A 23,094-nucleotide genomic window follows, 5' to 3' on the forward strand; every position below is an offset into this window, starting at 1 on the left:
TTTGCTAGTAATTTTATAAAAATTTTATTAGACTTTGATAACTGATATAAACCTGAAATGCTATTGTTATAACTATAGACCAAATGAAAGAGCTAAAAGCAAATCTGTTAGTAAATCTTTTCGGGATAAAGAAAAGTATATCAGACATTTTGGTATATGCATTGAAAATTAAGAATTTTGAAACTCATAACCTAAAAGTTATAAGAATTTAGCCACAATTTTCATTTTCTTTTTTTGTAGGGGGGTGCAGAAGGGGCCACACCCTACTGTGCTCAGGGTTTACTCCTAACTGCACTGGGATCACTCCTGCAGGGCTCAGGGACCATACATGGGGCTAGGAATTGGACTTGGGTCAGCCATGTGCAAGGCAAGCACCTTACCCACCCTGTGCTATCTTTCAGCTAATTAATCTAGCCACACTTAAAAACAAATGTGTGCCAGTGTTTATTTTGAATCCCTTCTATTTTATTAGAAACAGACACGGTAGTTTCACCAGCAGGAAATAAGTATACGTTCAATAAGTGTAACACTTTTGATAATGCTCCTGTTGGTTCCACAGTAAGATTCCAAATGAAACATAATAAACATTCAATCCCTGATGATTCTTTTTAAGTGACTCCTCAATAAGGTGGGAGCTGCCACAAGGAGGAAGAGTCGCTGGTCTCCTGAAGGGTGTCCTGTTTCTCTCAGTGCGCTGAAGAACAGTACTTGGGTGGCTTTGCCCTCCTGAGTTAGGCTGCAGGACAAGAGTTGATGCTCACAGCACCACTGACCAGGGCTGCTTTACTGAAGCTCACAGGCCGCCCGTCAATCACAAAGTGACGGATGCAGCCTGTGAAGGGTTTGTTGGGGGCCAAACGTGGCGTCAGGAGCGATTCTGTCAAGAGAGAAAGAAATACAAAGATTGTAATTGAGACATTCTAATTCCAAACCATAGGATAAAAAGAAAACAATTTTAAAAAATTATAGTGCATATGATGATGACACGCATATCAAAAATGGAGCATGAATAATTCATACATCTTCTGAGGAGATCACTTGAACATGAATTTTAGAGTTTTGTCACATTTTCCATGATCAGATATCTAAGCATACAGATATACTTCATTTATTGTGCTTTACTTTGACAACTAGAACAAGTCTATTGGCAACCAACAGCATGGAGTGTCTGTTGCGTGTCCATAGACTTGTTTCATGACTGTCACATTTTGGTAGTTCTTACATTATGTCAATGTTTTCAGTATTTGGTGATTTGTGATGAGTTGTCTTTGATGTAATAGTTTTTGAATGGTAAAAAATGTGCCCATATTCACACAAAATGTGAACTTAACTGGTAAATGTTGTTACATGTTTTCACTGCTCTCTCAACTAGCTATTCCCCCATTTTTCTTTCTCTCCTTAAGCCTCCTTATTTCCTGAGAAACAACAATATCTGAACTTAGGCTAATCAACAATCCCCCAATTCCCTCATAAGTTTTCAAATGAGAGGAAGAGTTTCATATTTTTTTTAATAAAAAGCTAAAGTAATTAATTTTACGTGATGAAGGCATGTCAAAAGTCAAGAGAAGTTTACAAGCAGCCAAGCTATGAATGCAAAAGGAAAATCCTTGAAAGAAGCCAAGTGTACTACAGTGAACACATGAATGACAGGAATGCAAAAACTTGTCTTAATAGAACTTCAGAGCTTGAGAAGAATCAGTGATTGGACTTCAAAGTCTCAAAGTGCAGACTGAGTCATTAGGAGTTAATGTAGCTAAGAGTTTAAGTTGAGGCTATGCTCATTTACCATTCTAAAAATCTTGGAGTGCTTAAGCACTAGTAGATCATCTCTGCCTGTACTCTATAAATGGAACAACAAGGCCTGGATGATAGCACATGTTTATATCATGGGTCAGGGACTACTTAAATCCCAGTATTGATGAGTATTACTCAGAAAAACAGAATTCTTTCAAAATACGTATATAACTGCTCACTCACAATGCAGTAGCTACCTGAGAGCTCTGATAGGGATGTAAAAGAAGATGAACATTGTTTTTATATCTATCAACTTCCGTGATTCATGGGAAGTGGTCAAAATATCAATCTCCACAGGAATTTGGAAGAAGTTGATTTTAACCCTCAAGGATGACTCTGGAGGGTTTAAAACTTCCAGTAGAGAAAGGAACTGCAGATGTGATAGAATCTGCTGGAAAATTAGAAAAGTGGTGCCAGATGATGATTGAATTTCTTCAATCTCACAATAAACTACTGGATACGCAAAATGGTTTTTTGATGTTCAGTCTGCTACTGATGAAGATTCTATGAACCTCATTAAAATGATAACAAATAATTTTAAATGCTACTTAAATTTAGTTACTAAAGTAGTGACAGGGTTTGAGAGGATGGACTCCAACTCTGAAAGGAAATCTATGGTGGGTAAAATGCTGTCAAACAGTATGCCACACTAGTGAGTCATTATTAATGAAAGAAAAAGTCAACTAATGCATCAAACATCATTATCTTGTCATAAGAAATTGTCACAGGCACCCAAACCTTCAGCAATCTGAATTCATTATTTTACTACATTATCATAAAATATTCATTATTTTTTATTAGTCAGCAGTCATCTACATTGATGAAGATTCAGCATGGTCAACATTTTTAGCAAGTAAATATAAAAAATAAAGTATGTGTTTTTTCTTAGACATGATGTTATTGCACACTTATAGACTACAGTATAGTGTAAACCTAATATGCCACAGGAAATAAGAAAAAATTAGCGATACTCGCTTTAGTGCCATAGCTCCTTTATTGCAGCGTGGAACCACACCTGCACTATCTCTGAGGTGTGCTTGTATATCTGCTGCTTCCAAGGTTGAAATTTATCCTTTACATTTAAAAAAAACCCTCAGGATGAATTTTCAGGATATACCTATGTCTTTTAAGTTTCATATGAATGCTTTGCTGAGCTGGGATGAAGAAATTTTAGCCTTCAGCCTATTTTTGGACTAAGTAATGCTTCAGTTTAATTCATTTCATTATCCTTCACCCTTAAGCCTCCACATTTTGTCAAGTTCCTAAAATATAATGACAAAATAATGAATTCAAATCAGCTAAGTTTTAATTTTTCTTAGCTCAGGGTTTGAGAACTATAAATTGGATAATGATTTCTAGCCTAGTCTTTATGTGGGCACAGGTGCCCTGCAGTATGCCAGGGAGATTTTCTCCCCTTATCTTAATTAGAGATCTGGAAGAAGCCTTATGCTTATTAATTGTACAGATACAATGAAAAGTGTGGGGATGATTGGAGCAATATAATTTGAAGCAATTTAGAGAGCTTAGAAAAATGAAGTTAAAATCCATTTAGTCAAAGCTTATTATTATGTACAAACAAAATATGAATAGTAGCAGATAAAATATGGAAAACAGAAGCCAGTAACTCAGGAGGACATTAAAAAAAAAGGACAGCAAATTAAAGATCATCAAGCAGCTGTACCACACTCGTAAGCCATGCAGGTTAAGAATATACAGAAGCTTTCTGCTGAAAATAAATCATGTATAATATCATGTTTAGAATGATAATTATAAAATTTCATATTTGTAAGAGGTCTGAGAGAGCAATTCCCAGTTTCTAAATGAGTACGGGTATATATAGTCTTTATGCCTGCTCAGTGTACTACATCATTAGGATAAAAATGAGAAAACAGGAAATAATACAGGAGTACATCTATTTCTTCTGCTCATTTTGGGAACTAGTTGTTGAATATAAACTTTTATTCTGCCCAAACTTATTACCCTTTGGTTCCTGTGAGACATCATGCAGAGGAACCAATTAATAGAAATTATGAGTTTCATAATTCATACAATCGGGGACCAGGGATATGACTCAGTGGCAGAGCACTTGTTTTATGTGTGTGAGTCCATAGATTCAATCCTTGGTGCCACAAACAATAAAATACCACAAGGCATGGTCCCCAAATAAAACACAACTCCCACAATAAAAATGAAGTGCATCATAGCCTTAAGTAATACAGTGAATGCACGATACACATGATTTTTAGAGCATTCGTTTTCAGAATAATTCAGTGTTTTCCAGTGGAATCTAGTGATATATATGTATATATATGGAGATTTCATAACTTAAAAATTATTTAACTTGTAATTTTGATTAAACAATAAAAAGCATTTTTGGTGTATAGTTCAATGAGATTTAATGCATCAATATTTTATTGGTAGAAATAATGCAGTGGGGTTCTGCTTGATATATGAGAATTAGCTGGGGTTTTAAGATAACTCATACTTAAAGAGTTTTATATATGCTTAATTTCTTTTTCATGTTTCAGTTTCTGATGTGATTTTGGATGAATTAATCTCAAACATCTAAAAATGATGTAATTAATGGCATTCAACTTCATTTATAATTGCTTTTGTCTCTGGCTTGCTGTCATGATTCCTCGATAGACTTTAGTGGTGCAGTGGTCTGGTAGTTAGCCCCACCAACCACAGCATGCTAGTTCCTGTAAAATTAGCTAATTTTTTTCTCTTCATTTTATATATCTGGGAGGGAAATTTTGGCTTTGAGCACCTCTTCTCTACCCAAGAGCTTAGCAACTCTTGCAGTATAAGCTGATCACAGTGTACAATACTGGGACCAGACTCTAAAAACAAATCAAAACCAAATATTTGTTTGAGTGACATAGTCTGGATTTGGGGTATAAAGAAAATAACAAATATTGTGACTTCTGTGAGGGAAGACCATGTTTGTTCTGTCCATTTTTTGGAATCCAGTTCAGTACTTAGTAGACATTAAAAAATGTTTATTATATTTTGAGTGAAGTTGTGATTCTTGGGCACACGGAATCAAGTGAATTAACTCTAACAATGTTCTGTAGTATGTGGTGGAACAGTGGGGTGAATGGCTCAGTTTAAGAGGGGAGGAATGTGTATATGTAAGTAGAAGTCTGAACTTAAGCTTAAGGAGCCTTTTCTCTTGCAAATGTGGAAGTGGAGGAAAGTAAAAATATTTTACCAAAATGGAAATTGAGTTCTTGAACAAAGATCTGAATCCATGGGAACATCATTTAACATTTGGAGATATGCAAGTCCCAAATGTGCAGCTGCCTCAGAGGCAGAAGCAAGGAAGGATCTAATGATAAATAAAAGAGAAATATGCAAGCTATGCTGGGTTAGTTCTCATAATAGTTCTTTGGGTAATTGTAAAATATCTCAGATAGTTGTGATTTCTAGGAGGAATGAAATGTGCAAGATTATATGAATTCATGTGCCACATCTTCCATCCTGTGTTGCATCAAATGCATTGACGATTGTTCGCAGAATCCCTTTCAGTGTGAAGACAGGGAGAAGATGCAAGTGGACAGGGGATATAAAGGAGAGGAAGGCTTGCTTTCCTAGAGATATTTTCAGTGAGTTATTGTCATTGTCAGTACAGGTGTTGGAAAGTTCACATGGCAAAGCAGAACTATGCTGTTTGTGTTATTTCAGGAGTCAAGGTCAGATGCTTAATTTTACTCATATGCTCTCACTCTCAATTAAAGCATTATTTGCCAGGACTGGAGAGATAGTACAATGGGTAGGGTGCTTGTCTTGCTTGTCGCCAACCTCGGTTTGATTCCTGGCATCCCTGTCCCCCGAGTTCACCAGGAGTGATTCCTGAGTGCAGAGCCAGGAGTAAACCCTGAGCACTTCCAGGTTTGGCCCCCCCAACAACAACAACAACAAACAACAAAAAAGCATTAGCCTTTATACGGGTTAACTAAAATTAATCTAATTAGGGGCAAGGAAACATCATGTTAAGTTTTTTTTCTTAAAACTCCCACTAGCTCTCTGACTCCTGATCGAGCTGCTGAATGGCCATGATTCCAGAGACTCAGAAAAAAATACTGGAAACCAGCAGCTTTTGGCAGAAATCCCTCCAGATTTAATTATTAAAATTCCAGAATTCCAAAATCACGCAGCTGCTATTGCGGCCGCGCGACATCCTAAACTATTCATAATCAGCAACATAAAACATAGTGTCTAATGTTGCCTTTTCAGCAGATCTAAGTGTTGGGGAAAAATCTCAAATAACAATGGTGGGCCCAGTGTCGATATATTGAATGTAATCAAAGTAGAGAGGGAGTAATGTGATCATCATCTGCCACACAGGTGGGGAGGGTGTGGGATGGGGGGTATACTGGGGTTGTTGGTGGTGGGACATGTGCACTGGTGACGGGATGGATGTTTCATTATTGTATGACCGAGTCTGGGCTGGAACGATAGCACAGCGGTTGGGCATTTGCCTTTCACACGGCCGACCTGTATTTGATTCCTCTGCCCTTCTCAGAGAGCCTGGCAAGCTACCCGTGCGTATTGGATATGCCAAAAACAGTAACAATAAGTCTCTCAATGACAGATGTTACTGGTGCCTGCTTGAGCAAATCGATGATCTACGGGATGACAGTGACAGTGACAGTGATGACCGAGTCTTAAGTCCGAAATCTTTGTAACTGCTCTCATGGTGATTCAATAAATAAATTAAAAAAAAAAAACCTCGCTCTAGAAGACTGTGATATGACTCAACGTTTTCCATGTATGAGATCTGGGTTGAATCTCTGGCACCATAAACATAAAAACAAACTCCCTCCAAAAAACAACACAATATAAACTAATATATATACCCTAAAACCTTCTACAAAATTCCAGACATAAGAGCTTCTCATAGTCTACTCTCCAGCTACAACATTTTTTCCCTAAGTTAGTGAAATGTGTGAAAACACGTTTAATATAAGGTCATGGTCTCTGTTTCAGTGATTTCAAACAATTGTGCGGTACCATAAGTGTCCACCTGTCACCATCCTGAATTACACACCATTCTTGGCAGATGACAGCAGCAAAGTTACTGATGATGTTTATAGAATCACAGCTGGACTCTCTCTAAGGGAATGTCACTATCTAGGGATAACAAAATTTATGATTTGCATCTGTTTTCACACTCCAGGATAATCCCTGACGGGGAGAACTCTGTATTTACTCTTCCAAAGGGGGAGGAGCAATTAGCAGCTAACATTTTGTCCTCCAAGTTTTTAGACACAGAGAACAGTATCAGTGAGTTTTCTTTGTATGGACGCATGTATTACATTGTGTGTGAGGTAACTTAAAGGAAAGAAAAAATATGGCAAAATGGGAGTAGCGTTAGAATGCTGGGGACTTGTGTTTCTCATGTGCTGCTGTTGTAATCCTTGGGCAAGGAGCCACAATTGCCGTTATACTTTTTCCAATGGAAGGGCATAGGAAATAGAAATTCACTTATTAGGTGAATCATGAAAACTCATGGCTCCATCATTACTATAATCATCATGAGGAAAATTTCTGTTTTGTGGATCTAGAAATGTTTGAACCCATTTGAACAACTCTTACCTGGAACACCTCCAACAAACACAGGCTCCCTGTGATCAACTGGTTTTGGATTCAGGGGTCCAACCACATGGTTCACTTCAGAGTCTACATCCAACTGAACCACATTGGAATCTCTAATGACTGAAATACAGGGAAGAGATGAACTATAAGTGGAACTGAAGAGATTAATTTAAAAAAATATTGAACTGTGATTTACAACACTGTTATTCTAATTTTTGCACAAGAGGGGCTTGTTTATCACAGGGCTTTTGTCTAATCCCAGAATAACTCTCATACTACTATATGATTAAAAACATCAATATATAATCAAGAAATCATTAATATCTTTCTGTTGAATGGGCTAATATTGAATGGGCTCCATAAATACTATTTAACCAAGATTATTTTAGCCACTGCCTGTTGATTTAACACATATGTATTGTTACAGTAACATTTGAACTCCTTTTAATTACTTTTTCTTGGAAATGTTATGACTGTCATCTATTACCCGTTCCTTCATATAAGTTGTAGTCTACATTGTGCTAAACATCGTTTCATAGATGAGCAAGTAGACTCATTTTACAACGAAAACCCAGGACATTCAGCCCTTCTTACCTGTGATTCTATGCCATCTGCCATCACAGAGACTCTGCTTAGGTGTCACTGAGGTGGAAAAGTCTCTGATGCCATTATTGACTTTTACTATGACCTGAAAAAAAATAGGGCATGTCATGCAATTTGATTTTATCTCTCTCACTCCTCTTTTGTGTGTTCCCGTGTGTGTGTGTGTGTGTGTGTGTGTGTGTGTGTGTATGTGATCAAACTACATTTTAAAATTTGCCACAATTACTTGGGAACAAATACTTGAAAAATCCTCCATAGGTGACAAGGTTTGCAATTTGAACACAAGGGGTCACTCTTTGGTAGAATATAGAAATAATTTGAATCGAATGTTCATAGGACAAAGGCGAGAAGATGGGGAAAACAGTGACGATGAATTCCTTTAGCTTTGCAAGATGACAGATGCTACAAAGAGCTGGTTAAGGTACTGGTGAGAGGCGTAGACTTTGTGAGCCCTGCTGTCTGGGCCCAGACATCCCAGCATTCCCCCTTCCCTCACTCTGCCCCTTTATTTATCGGGACCACAATGTGATAATACCATTTACCTCACACTGCTACCTCACACTGCTACCAGGGGATTACATACATAAACCAACAGAATGCCTCTCAAATAGTACGTGACTAATAGTAAGAACCATATCAATATCAATTTTACTGTTATATGGTTACATCATTAGAATGTTTTGCATTTATTCATTAGTTTTATTTTGAGTTTTGAGGCCACACCCTACAGTGCTCAGGGGCTTTTCCCGGTGCTGTGGTCAGGAGTGACCCCTGGTGACACTTGGGGAGATTAACAATTCAAATTTGAATTGGTGGGATGCAAGGCAAGTGCCTTATCCTCTGCCCTATCTCTCCAGCCCTAAAATACAAAATATGTTTTAAACTCAAGTCATCAGTGATATTCACTTAGGGACAACAATAAAAATAAGCTTTTGCCCCTTTAATTACTCCCATGGATGTTCCTTAATGACATTTTTGGAGAAAAGTGGTGGTTATTATAACATTTATTTTTTACCTCAAGTATGCCAAAATATAATGCAATCACATATATGTATTTGGTATGCATGTATAATATATGTTTAGGTTGTTAGTTTTGATAATTAGAGCATTAGTTTATTGCTTCCATATAGTACAGAAAAAAGTTCCCAAATTTTTTTGAAAAACTCTCTGTGCAGTTGATGCCTGTTTTCAGTTATGCTACATTTTCTTTTATGTTCTTTTCTTGAATAAAATCAATTCTTAGCATATGAAACTGAATCAAAAGATTGCTACATTTAAATTTCATATTAACAGCTTTCTCCTCTCTTCCACCCACTGCACCATTTAGGAAAGATTGACAAAATAGATGTGTGGACTAAATCTACTTAGATCTAGAAGAGAAGATCATTGGAGACAGATGGTTGAAACACTCTACCTGTCCATTTTTCATGTGAACATTCAGGTATTCCCCATTGACACTGTGGCCATGAACCAGGGTTCCAGAGCTGCTTCTGGGCCGCACTTCAAATGCAATCTCAAACTTCAACCCAATGTTGAAAGACTCATCTGTGGAAAGAAATGCTATTAGCACTCAAGAACAGCCACCTAAATTCTGGAACACTAGTACTATTTTGTAACGATGTACTTGTGTACCAGCGTTTGAATCAGAAAGGATCATTTTCCTGGACAAACTGTGGAGGGTTCTGAGGGAGACAGATTACTGGCACACCAAGTCGGGTGCAGAACAACCTTGAAATATGCTCTGAATATAGGAGTTCAGAAAGGAGAAATCAGTTCCAACTAACAGGACAATTTACATTTCACAACTGAGGGGAAATCAGGGACATCTGCAGAGAAGGGCAGAAGCTGGAAGGTGCACACCCTCGGGGTTAGTGTCGCTGGATTGATTCCTGCATCGGGAGAAGGAGGCAGCTGAGTGGGGAAGCTTCTGGAGCCACACTAGAAGGGGTTCTAAGGCTCAAGAAAGGAAATTAGACTCTATTAAACCATGAGTGAGTAAGGGAATTCACTTAATCTGGTCTATTTTTAAAATAATAGTTAAAAAATCATCATTTTATGTTATTTAAAAAATCATTAAAATTAAAAAATAATAACTTCTTAAAAATTCCAGGGCTGCATAGCATTTTAAAAGAGAAAGTGGAGGTAGAAAAAGTAGAGTATGGGAGAAATTGTCTGCCATAGAGACAGGGGGAGGGTTAGAAAGTGTGTGTTGGGGGATAATATTGGGGACATTGGTGGTGGAGAATGTGCACTGGTAGAGGTATGGGTGTTTGATCATTGTATGACTGAAACTCAAACACAAAAGTTTTGTAACTATCTCACAGTGATTCAATAAAAAAAGAAAGAAAATTGGTGATAGCAATAAGCAGGTAGGATCTGCTATGACAGTGATGGAAGGAAATAAATTCTTATCAAGCATAGCCATATTCCCTCACGCTGCCAACTTGGGCGTCTTAATAATATTCACTTGATGTGTCTCCTTATAAATCACTTGTTAACTTTTCCTGCTGTGAATGTTTATGGAGAGCATCAACTCTGCACATTGTTAGGCATTCAAGCTTTAATGGAAACCTTGGAGTTTTTATCAGTGAAACTCAATGAAGGACTGAAAATGTGTGTTGGTATTTTAGCAGGAAAAAAAGGAGAGGAAGAAAAGCAAACTAATGCAGTAGACAAAAAGGCTACATGACTCCTACTTATTCTGCTGGACATTGTGGGAGTTTAAGAGGACATACCTGGCTGACTTAGGATGTCTTGTTTTCAGAGGATGCTGAGTGAGAGAATACGTATTTTTTACCCTTCTGGCCTATTTCCCTCAATCTGTCCTGATGCCTGCCTCATACCTCATGGGTGCTGTGTAGAATGTTTGCCGGAATTGATTGGTTGGTAATTGTATATACTCTTTTTTTATTGTTTTGAGCTGCATCCAGCAGTTCTCAGAGACTACTCCTGACTGTGTGCTCAGGGATCACTCCTGGTAGGTGACAGGGGTTGAACCTGGGTTGGATGTGTGCAAGGCAAGCATTGCACTATCTCTTCTGCCCACTGTACTCTCTCTCTAGCTCCCTGTAAGAATTTTTTGATTCCTTTGTAGAACTATCAGGTCTCATTGCCTGAAACTGCCATGCTATAAATACCTTGTTGAATGAATGAGATAAAGGTGGAGGAAAATAAAAATCAGAAATGAAACTTCTGAAGGATAGTGTTGCCTGCTGGTATGCTGGAAAAGGAGAAGAGCAGGAAGAATGGGCCATGTTAAGAAGGCAGAGAGTAAGCAGTCTAGAGCTGACCTGAAACAGACCTGCTTAGGGCGTTCTAAAGTAGCCAAAATGCTCTACATCCAGAGGTGTGGCAGCTGTGGAGAGGCTCTGCTTAGGAAAAGTGAACAGAGAGAAGCAGTATGTGATAGGGAAGGAGAAAGGTGGTCTTTGTGAAAAAAGAGGCCATTTTCTACGAATGTGTGAGTCTGGCATTCTCATGCTTTCACTCTGGTAAGTGGTTCCCCTGTGGACCACTTCCAAGTAGCTCATGATTCATGTTTTCATCATGAGTTACTGTTAATTAGTACCTAGGACCACGTATCCCCCTTCAGTTGAGAAGTATGTTCCTGTTTCCATTGGGCCTTCAAAGCAAGGAGTCACGCTGAATGTCTGAGATGCAGAGGTGACGGAGGCCCCGTTGAGCTGAAGATTGCTGAGACAGCCACTGAAGCTGTAGACGGAATTGATCTGGGAGAAAAACACATGTCTTAATCCATGTTCTCAGCACTCACCAATGTCCAAAATTTAAGTCTTCGGGGAAACCAAATAACTCCTTATCTTAGCTCTCTGAAAGACCAATAGTTTCCAGATAGTTTTCTCTTTTAACTAGTTCTTTGAAGCTGGAATTTTATATTTCTTAATGCCATTCTGCAGTATTGAGCTCTGACAAAGCGAACTGCAGTTGTAGTTTTCAAATAGAGTATTAGAAACATCCCTGTTTGTTTTCTTTCAAAAATGACAGCTGTGCACAAGATCACCCATAGCTGATGAGAGCTTGCTTAGTTCCTACCTATTAAACCTCTCAGGGTAAATTAAGAGTGGAAAGCTCATATTTCTGGCATTATTTTAGCTATTTTAAACAAACAGACCAAAAAGCTATTTTAGTGGCTGAGTTTTTATCATACCACAGTAACTGAAATATTGGGCCACCTTAAACAACTACTTTCATACTGTTTTAAAAATATGTCTTTTTGGGCTGGAGCAATAGCACATCGGGTAGGGCATTTGCCTTGCACGTGGCTGACCTGGGTTCAAATCCCAGCATCCCATATGGTCCCCTGAACACTGCCAGGGGTAATTCCTGAGTGCAGAACCAGGAGTAACTTCTGTGCATCTATGGGTGTGACCAAAAAAGCAAAAATAAATGTATTTTAAAAGTTGCATGGAAATTTGTGCTACTAATATAAAATCCAATCTATGCTTTATGTCAAGAAAAATGTGGCCCTTTGATGTGTTTGGACTTTTTGTTAAATATTTTCAAAAAGTGTTGTGTTTCAAACTTTTAGATCTTTTTTGTAGAAGTGCTACTAATGAGCTCTATTGGACCCGGTGGCCTATTGGATCAGGTGGCCTGATCCAATACTCCAAGACAACACTCAGGTCTTAAAGTCTGGGGTGAGGGCGCACGGTGCTGGGGAAAGAACTTGGGGTTTTGCACATGTTAAGCAGATGCACTATCACTTTAGCTATCTCCCTGGCTTGCCCTCTCTCTTTTGGGGGTGGTGGTGGGGGCGTAGGGTGTTGGGGCTGTTCTCAGAATTTACTCTTTGTTCTTTGCTCTATGCTTAAGGATAATTCTTGTTGATGCATGGGGGATCATATTTCTATTTGATGCTGGGGATCAGATGGGTCAAGTCGGTAAAGGAAATACTTTACCTGCTATTCTATTCTTTCTGGCCCCATGGCCTCAATATTTTTATCTTTTTAGATTACAAAATTAATAACATTGACTATATGTCTAAAGGGTAATCATAGTGCTTTGCTTATTTACTAATTGTTCTTTCTCTTCCTATCCCCCACTCCCACCTTGTGGTATAAGAAACAAAGAGATCACCGTTCATGTAATGGCTTGAATGATTTTACTTTGCTCGATAGTATAAAGTGGAATGACTTTCATTTCTTTAAGTATGTTTTACAGGAAAAGTATGTATACTTGAATAATCTCTTTGAGATATGTTTTCACTGCAATTTATACCCTGAAACTTTTCTCATCTAACTTGTACCTGAAAATCAAAAGATCCCTACTGACTTTGTAATGCCTCAGGACATTATAATTTTAATGCCTCAGGCTGGCAAGCTACCCGTGGCGTATCTGATATGCCAAAAAAAAAAACAAAACAACAAACACCCAGTAACAGCAAGTCTCACGATGGAGATGTTACTGGTGCCCACTCGAGCAAATCGATGAGCAACGGGATGGCAGTGACAGTGACAGTGACAGTGACAGGATGTTCCAGACCATCACACACACAAGGCTATTCTATCAGATGGGACAAATGGCAGTTATTCTTACTGTAAAACAAGGTTCTGAATTATGTGACCTTGCAGCTCTTAATGTCGAATGGCTCTACCTGGTCATAGCTGGCTTACCTGGACATTTTTCACAGCTCTTCCAGGGGCCACCCCTCCTAAATAAATTGGACCTTTAATCTTCCAAGTAGCTCCAGAAGGAGGAAGATTTTCTTCCAGAACACGCAGGCCATCAATTATGAGTCGGCCACTGCTCTTTTCTCGAATAAATATAACCTAGGTGGAGTGAAGGAGAACAGCATATCACAAGTACATTCTAGGATAAAGAACTCTGTTCTGTTGTAAGTCTACAGAAGTTTGTAGAAAATGGTCCAGTCTTGGAAGGGCAAAGGCACATTAATATGGTAGTTATACATGCTGATCTTTAATGATGCTTATACCAAAGCAAACTGTGGTAATACAATGTTACTTCAATGAAAAAATATAAGCAAAGCAATAGGCATAATTTCTGAATCCAACTCTTTTTCTGTGTACACTATAAATCTCTTCTCCATTGGCTAGCATACATACTCTCTCTTTCTCTCCTAAATTTATTGTAACAAATTTTAGTGCATCATATGTTGATTTATTTTTTCTATTACCTACACATTAATTTGCTTCTGTATTTAGGTCATTTTCTCTGTGATATCCTGTCTCCTTAACCAATTTACTCTTCCCATGATATTTTCTACATTTTAGTCAATAAAGATACTCAGAAATTATTGAAATTTAGGTAGAAAGTGGAAAGAAACACTTTGAGTGAAAAATTATTAGAAACCAAACTTCAATTTGGTGATTGATTCTTTGGTTAAAATAATTGTACTAATAAGCCCCCACGAATAGCTAAAGCAATTCTTGGGAAAAAGAAACTGGGAGGAATCAACCTCCCCAACTTCCAACTCTACTACAAAGTGGTAGTCATTAAAACAGCTTGGTACTGGAACAAAGGCAGAGCCGCAGACCAATGGAACAGGGTTGAATACTCTGACACATCCCCCAAATATATGACCATCTAATCTTTGATAAGGGAGCAAAAAAGGCGAAGTGGAGCAAGGAAAGCATGTTTAACAAATTGTGCTGGCAAAACTGGACAGCTACATGCAAAAAATGGGCTTAGACCTCCACCTATCACCATGTACAAAAGTCAGATCAAAATGGATTAAGGACCTCAACATCAGACCAGAATCCCTAAGGTACATTGAAGACAAGGTCGGCAAAACCCTCCACGACATTGAAGCCAAAGGTATCTTCAAAGCTGACACGCCACTGGCCAAGCAAGTGAAAACAGAGATAAATAAATGGGACTATCTTAAACTAAGAAGCTTCTGCACCTCAGAGAAATAGTGACCAAAGTACAAAGACAATCTACAGAATGGGAAAGGATATTTATGCAGTACCCATCCGATAAAGGGTTGATAACAAGGATATACAATGCACTGGTTGAACTCCACAAGAAGAAAACTGCCAACCCGATCAAAAAATGGGGTGATGAAATGAACAGAAACTTTCCTAAAGAAGAAATCCGAATGGCTCAGAGGCACATGAGAAAATGTTCCACATCACTAATCATCAGGGAGATGCAGATCAAAACAACCATGAGATATCATCTCACACCACAGAGACTGGCCCACATCCCAAAAAACAAAAGCAACCGGTGTTGGCGTGGATGTGGGGAGAAAGGGACTCTCCTTCACTGCTGGTGGGAATGCCGACTGGTTCAGCCCTTTTGGAAAACAATATGGACGATTCTCAAAAAGTTAGAAATTGAGCTCCCATTTGACCCAGCAATACCACACCTGGGAATATATCCCAGAGAGGCAAAAAGGTATAGTAGAGATGACATCTGCATTTCCATGTTCATTGCTGCTCTGTTTACAATAGCCACAATATGGAAAAAACCAGAGTGCCCGAAAACAGATGATTGGCTAAAGAAACTCTGGTATATTTACACAATGGAATACTACGTAGATGTCAGAAAACATGAAGTCATGAAATTTGCATATAAGTGGATCAACATGGAAAGCATCATGCTGAGTGAAATGAGTCAGAAAGAAAGAGACAGACATAGAAAGATCGCACTCATATGTGGAATATAAAGTAGCTGAGAGGTACAAGCTTACAATGTTGCGATTCCTGGCAGACATTTCTCTGGACTTAGTTACTAAAATACTAAAATACAGAAATCCAAAACCGAGAGGCCGCTAAGTGTGGTCACTCGACCTCATACCTCTTCATCCTCAGCAATGGAAAACAAATTATCTAATGCTTCCTTTTCAGCAGGTCTGACTTTAGGGGAGAGACTCGCCAAACAATAATAGTGAGTTTTGTTGAAATATTGTATGCAATCAAAGTGAAAGTAAAGTGAAATTTATTAGTTACACAGGCGGGGGGGGGCTAAGGGTGGGGGGCTAGGGGAATGGGGGGGGTTAGGGGTGTGGGGTGCGGGGTGGAGCTATACTGGGATTCTTGGTGGTGGAATATGTGCACTGGTGAAGGGATGGGTATTCGAGCATTGTATAACTGAGATTTAAACCTGAAAACTGTAACTTTCCACATGGTGACTCAATAAAAAATTAAAAAAAATAATTGTACTAAAAATGAAATAAAATGAAAATTGATCTGTCAAAAATTGTTTCATTTGTGTCTTTTTATAGAGGCAGTCTTCAAGATTTTTAGCAGGAATTTTTAAATAAAACTAAGGAAGGTTTTGAAATTACACTCTGAGAATGTAGTAATAGAATTTTAAAATGGGTGTTTCTAAAGAAACCAAAGTTGCACACTAGTGTGAGTCCAGTTGGTAGTGAATATTTGCTGATAATAAAATTCCCTGCCTTCAACTTACATCATGCCACAGTCCATCGTTGTATTTCTCTTGGCTTCTAATCTTTAGTTTCTTGTGGCCAATATTAAACATGAAAACCAAGCGGCCATGGGCTAAGAATAGAGTCATGAAGTCATTCTCTTCTTGATCTGAGACATAGAAAATCATCCCATGGGAGGAACGAGTTTTCAGGCGAATAGAAAACTGAGATCTGGTGAATGAAAAAGAAAAACTTAGCTCATAGAAGTGAGACTAGTGTGATCTTTATTTCCATAGCAACCCCATGTAAAGAAGATTTAATAGGTATCTATTCTATTGAATACCAAGCAGAATTACTTATTATATTTTAGTATGGGTATTTGGGCAATCATGATTAGTTAAAAATGTAAATCTTCCTCTTTTCTTAAACACAGATACCTTCCTTTTTTAAGGAAGTGTTTCAGTTATGGACCATATTATGTCAGTTAAAATAGTTGCAATGAGTTTAGTATTAATTTATATGTTAAAAAAGCTCATTCATTGTGAACTGAGCTACAACCTCATGCAGCCCGGGGAGGGACTTTTCCCTCTCCACCCCATTTTTCTGAGTGAAAAATGGCAGCAGCGGCAGCGCCCACGTGGTGAGAGCCACCCTGTAAGACCCCTCAACCTGAAGGTAGGACTTTCTTTAGTGATGTAGCCTGTAGGTGGTCCTGGGAGGGGGGTGTTCCCGGTGCGCCTTCTGCCCAGAGATGATCTGGAGCCGCGGCACGAGAAGCAGACCCTCCGCGCCTAAAGACTGTGATCCTGAGGTCTCCTAACCCATTGTGGCACCAGAGCGGATTCTTACAGCCATCCATTTTGACTGTGAACTGAGCTAAAATATTAGAAACCCAAAACCACGCGGTCGCTATTGCGCTATTGTAGCCGCTCAGACTCAAAGTCTTCACTCTCAGCAATGAAGAGAAATTATTAGATGATGCCTATTCAGCAGGCCTGATTGTTGGGGAAAATTTCCAATCAATAATAGTGAGTTCTGTATGGAAATATGGAATGTACTCAAAGTTTATAGAGAATAAAGGGAATATCATTAGCTACTTAGATGGGTGGTGGGGTGGGAGGGGGTGTATTGGGGTTCTTGGTGGTGGAACTTGTGCACTGGTGAAGGGATGGGGGTTTAATCAGTATTTGACTGTGACTTAAACCTGAAAGCTTTGTAATTTTTTTTCTTTTTTTCACGGAATTTTCAATAAAATATTTCTTTAAAAAAAATTACCCAAACCTGGCAAAAAAAAAAGCTCATTCATGTGGAAAATTAATATGCATATGTACATCTCACAAAATGGTATGTATGCACTTAGCTAAAATACAGATTCAATTTTTTTTTTAGAAAAAAACAGGGAGATGATTCAGAAAGCTTTACTACATGCTTTGCATGCAGAAGCCCCAGGTTTGATTCCTGGTAATATATAGTTCCCCAAGGATTGCCAGGTATGGCTCAGAAATAAGCAAATTAAAAAATAGATAAATATAATATGTTAAAAAGTCATCAGAGTTTGGCACAGCGGGTAGGGTATTTGCCTTGCACGCGGCCGACCTGGGTTTGAATCCCAGCATCCCATATGGTTCCCTGAGCACCGCCAGGGGTGATTCCTGAGTGTATGAGCCAGGAGTGACCCCTGTGCATTGCCAGGTGTGACCCAAAAAGTAAAAAAAAAAAAAAAGTCATCAGAGTTGTATAGAAATTAACAAGAACTCTAGAAATTTAGCTGTAGTCCAAAGAGAATAAATATTTATGAGACTAATTTCAAATTAGCCTTTGGAGCTTTTAATTTTTTTAATTTAATTTTTTACGTTTTGGAGCCACACCTGGTGGCGCTCAGGGATTACTCCTGGGTCTGTACTCAGTCACTTTTGTTAGTGCTTGGGGGACCATATATGGAAGTGGGCATCAAACTAGGGTCAACCATGCATAAGGCAAGTGCCTTGCTTTGTGTACTATCTTCCCACCCATGTTTTGAGTCTTTTTGAGCTAATTTCTGTCTCTCTCTCCCTCTCTCTCTTTCTCATTCCCTCTCTCTTCCTTTTACTTTGGGACCATACCAGGTGGTGCTCAGCGGCTACCCTTAGCATGTTGCGTCAGGTTCATTCTTGCATGCTTAGGGGACCATGTGCTGCAGATGATTGAACCTGCATGCAAAACATTTGCACTAGCCTTTGAGCTATCTCCCTCATGCTTTAGAAGTAATTTTTAATGAGCCAAAGTTTGAGTATAAATTTTTCCTGAACACAAAAATAGTGATTGTATTAGAAAAGTAGCAAATTATAAGGGTTCTCATCCAAGGTACTGGCCACATGAACATTTGAGAGAACTATATATAATCTACCTAAAACATTTGAGTGTTAACAGATGACACAAATATATAAATGAAACTTTAATAATGCTAAATAACTCGGAAATTTGAGAAATACTAGGAAGAGGTACTGGGCAGTAAAGATACAAGTGTATATATATTTTCATTGTTTTTCTTGATTAAATCTCTAGATATTTGCATGTATTTCCATTCTAAAACCAGAAAGTTTTTTTTTTTTTTTTTGCAGGGGATCTGGGGGGAAGAATGATGGCATTAGAGTTAAATGATGGATCATTTGGAAGCTGTCCCATGTTTCCTTGTCTTTTTTCAAATGATAAAACATAAAAAAACTCTGAGAAGAATGCTTTTAAAGTCAATCTTACTTAGAAAGGAGAAGTCAGAATTAATACAGTTGGAATATAAATTACCTGATATATAGTACTTAGTTAGCTGAGATAAGAATTGGATTAAAGTGTCATAAAATGAAAAGACCACAGGAAAAAAAAAGATGAGATGTGGAAAATAAGGTGAAAGTCTAATCAGGGGTCTAAAGTTTTGGCAGGATGGTGTTACTTTACTTTTCGCCAAAATCATCTCTTAAGTGCTCAAACTCTTGACGGCTGTTGGCTGTTCCTCCATACTGATAGGCATGCTCTATGGCGCGAGGGCTGTTGGACAGTTGGCAATGAGAATCTCTCGGAGCAGGCTGGTCTGGAAATTTCAGGCCAATGGGGTCCCAGGAAGGCGCATCTTTACTTTTTTCTCCCTAGAGGAGAGGAAATGAAGTGTTTTAAGGGAAAAACGTGACATACTACTCACAAAATTCATTTGTGACTTCCTTATCACTACCACAACTACTATAATAGTTAACATGTATGTATGTATGTATTTGCACATTACTATGATATATTTGATCCCTCCCCCCACCGCACCAAACAACTCAAAACAAATAACAACTCCAGCAGTAACAAAGAAGCACTAACAAATCTAAACATTTCACGTACATGAAAACAAAACTATAGACATAAATGCCCTATCATTTAAATAATGCACATCTTAAACTTGGGTAAAAGGGGGGAAAGCTGGCAGTAAGATATACCTGAGAGAAACAATGAAATATATTATAGGCAACTATATCACTTTAACACACCACTTAACTGTGACTGCAGCTATGTAAGAGTTAATATATTTTGCAGCAGCTTCCTATATATTTAAGAATAGCTTTTCATGTGAGGCAACCTTTTATATGACAGAATAGAGAATCACTAAAAATTGTGTGAGGGTTGGGCAGGAGCGATAGTACAGCAGGTTGGGTGTTTGCCATGCACATAGCTTACCGTGGTTTGATGCCAGGCATCCCATATGGTCCCCTGAGCACTGCCAGGAGTGATTCCTGAGTGCAGAGCCAGGATAGGCCCTAAGTATGGCTGGGTGTGACCCCAAAAGCAAAAATGTGTGTGTGGGCCCAGAGAGACAGAACAGAAGGTAGGGACCCAGGTTAGACCCCCCAGATCCACACAAGGTCTTGAGCACTGCCAGTTATGTCCCTCCCCTGCCATCCCGCCACACCACACCAAACAAAAAGGAGTAAAAATGTTTTAAAAGTTGTTTGGTGTTCTTAAAATTGTGCTGATTAAAATCCAGAGTTGCAAAACTACACTAATATTTAATGATTCTTTAACCTTAGTTCCTGTTTCAAAAGAAAATAAATACAAATAAACATGATCATTTTGCCACTTATTTATTCAGGCAAATGCTTATTGAGTATATAGGAGGCAGCAATAAAGGGAATATAATCAATGTTTCTGCCTGCCCTGCACAGGAAGTGGGTGGCAGGGAATAGACCAATGAGAAGTGGTTCCTGTTTACAAGGAATTAAAAATTGATTTGGAGAAACAAGCACAAAAAATGACAAAATTGAAGGACAGGTTAATACCAGTGAGCAGCTACTTTAAATGATTTGCCAAAGAATGGGATTTGATTTTTCAGGTGATGAGGGGTCATACGGGTTTAAAAAGCACTGACCCACTTCTGAAGGAAGCCCTCAATAAAGGAAGGGCAGATCAGAGAAGAATATTTGGTAGTTGGGAGAACTGAAGAAAACAGCAAGCGTTAGCTGTTTTCAAGGGTGAGCTGGGAGATGAGGGCACACATCCATTTAGTTTTCCAAGTGCCCAATAACATAGCAGAAGATCAATAAACACAGAGAAACAAATTCATGGGAGATCTGGAAGTTTAGGAGAATTTTGATTGAAACAAAAGAAGTGTGGAATTTCTGAAAGATACAATATAGATTGTTACTGTTACTGTTACAGGGCTAGGACGAATGGAGATGTTACTGGCACCTGCTTGAGCAAATTCATGAACAACGGGATAACAGTGACAGGAATACAGTGATAATATAGATGGGAAGAGTGACAATAAAGCTCTTAATCTCGTGTGTGAATGACAAGACCTCCTAAAAACTCAGGGTTCTAGACACTGTTACTGTTGTCCCGTTGTTCATTGATTTGCTCAAGCAGGCACAAGTAACATCTCCATTGTGAGATTTGTTACTGTTTTTGGCATATCGAATATGCCATGGGGAGCTTTTGCCACAGGGAGCTTGCCAGGCTCTGCTGTGGGGCAGGATATTCTCGGTAGCTTGCCAGACTCTCCAAGAGGGATGGAGGAATCGAACCCGGGTTGGCTGCGTGCAAGGCAAACACCCTACCTGCTGTGCTATCGCTCCAGTCCAGGGTTCCAGAAAAACCCCAGAATTAATTTGGAAATCCAGGTAGAATGGACAGAGGACAGGCTCATTCATTAAAAAGCAGAGCAGCTGTACCAGTGCCCTGCTCTCAATGTCGCAGTGTTTACAGGTAGTTCTGTCGGCAAGGGAGATGGGAGCCCAGAGACTTGCACTTCCTAAGGAAAAGTCCATCTGGTCTTCCTTCACACAGTCCTTCACACAGTCAACAGCACTCAGAACCTGCCTCACACCTCAAAGCTTCCTCAGTTGTAGGAAATACACCCAGTTAGCAAGACTCGGGGCCCAGCCCTATAAGCAATGACCATAGCTTTAAACCACAGGTGTGCTAAATAGGCTGGAAGGGGAATATTCAGGGACACGTCCCATTTCTCTACTCCTCCGGCCTCTATGCTGTATTCCAGCACTAGTGGAGTTGAAGGCATGCAAAGACAGAGAGAAATACCTTTTTTTCTCATTAGGGGACAAAGTTGGCTGAGAGGTTGTGGGGGTGTCGGTTTGGGGATGTGCGCTAACTCTGATTGCTCCTCTTTATCTCCATTTCTATGAGCACTTGGTTTTTCAGTCAGGCCCTGCTTAGCTTGAAAAGAGAGCAACGGTGAAACAGACTCTGCAGGAATTCAGCAAAGCTCAGGGTTGTTGGAGTAAGGCCTGCCTCAGTTGACCAACTATATCTTTCTCTGCTCTGTTTGGGGAATTTATGGAGTTGGATCTATCCATTAGCTACTGCAACAATTCATAAATTCTGGTATTTTCATATAAGGCAACCAAATGCTCTAACTCATCAATAGATAAATGATTAAATAATAATAAAATAATGTGTTATAATGCAATCAGTTGCTTCATATTAACCAACACCAAAACTAAGTTTATTATCCTAAAGTAAATATTGTATGGAAAATCTCACTAAACCCACTAAACTTTGACTTTACCCAGTGGAACATTTTTTTCCCTCTAAGAGTTGTCTGCTAATTGCAATCCCCCTGGTTGTAACAACTTAAATGTAACTTGGCTATTAGGCAATAGCCAAGCTTATGGAACTATTTAAGAAAAATGGAGAAATATGTTATCAAGATGTAGAGTATCTTATATAATCCAAGAGAAGACAGTGAAGTGGGGCTCTATCAAAGGCAAGAATCAAGAATTCGATGAATCATGACACTCCTTTTCTGGATGTTTCTGTACTGCTTAGAGTGTCTGATTTCATTTTCTTTGTCTGTATTTGTAGCTTTCTGCTTTTTTTCTCTTTCCATAAAGAATCTTTCCTTTTCTGTATATGATTAACAGAAATCTTAGGTTTATATGTTTTCTATTCAATAGTTTGCATAGACTAATCTCCCTGAGTTTTCCAAAGGAGTACATCTGATGGGCCAGCTTAGTTTATATGATCTATCTACCTTCATCTATATCCAGACAGATGAGATCATACTCCTAAAATAGCGAATCTTCCAGTAAAGTTAAATCAATTCTCAGTGAGGAGATTAGTCATTACATAGCTCAAGATGATGTCTATTATAATACATCAAGGTTAATTGTTACATTAGACACAAAATGAGAAACTACTGTTCTGAATAAATTTGAAAAAAGATTTTTTTCAGGTGGTAAGCTACATATGTTCTCATTTACTGATGGGGGAATATAAGC

General features: G+C 38.7%; 1 protein-coding gene across 2 annotated transcripts in view; it reads right to left on the bottom strand.

Annotated features, from left to right (window-relative positions):
* Window positions 1-449: 449 nt before the first annotated feature.
* The window catches only part of LAMA4 (laminin subunit alpha 4), a 160,874-nt gene continuing 138,229 nt past the window's right edge, over window positions 450-23,094 (bottom strand). For both annotated transcript variants that reach the window (XM_055135507.1, XM_055135509.1), the window contains 8 exons: window positions 19,280-19,467; window positions 16,390-16,579; window positions 13,629-13,784; window positions 11,567-11,726; window positions 9,413-9,543; window positions 7,990-8,083; window positions 7,396-7,515; window positions 450-877 (listed from right to left, as the gene is read on the bottom strand). In XM_055135507.1, coding sequence (XP_054991482.1) covers window positions 732-877; window positions 7,396-7,515; window positions 7,990-8,083; window positions 9,413-9,543; window positions 11,567-11,726; window positions 13,629-13,784; window positions 16,390-16,579; window positions 19,280-19,467 — 1,185 coding nt within the window. In that variant the 3' untranslated portion in view covers window positions 450-731. The remainder of the gene's footprint in view (window positions 878-7,395; window positions 7,516-7,989; window positions 8,084-9,412; window positions 9,544-11,566; window positions 11,727-13,628; window positions 13,785-16,389; window positions 16,580-19,279; window positions 19,468-23,094) is intronic.

The sequence above is a fragment of the Sorex araneus genome, chromosome 4 (assembly GCF_027595985.1).
Source record: "Sorex araneus isolate mSorAra2 chromosome 4, mSorAra2.pri, whole genome shotgun sequence".
Lineage (NCBI taxonomy): Eukaryota > Metazoa > Chordata > Mammalia > Eulipotyphla > Soricidae > Sorex > Sorex araneus.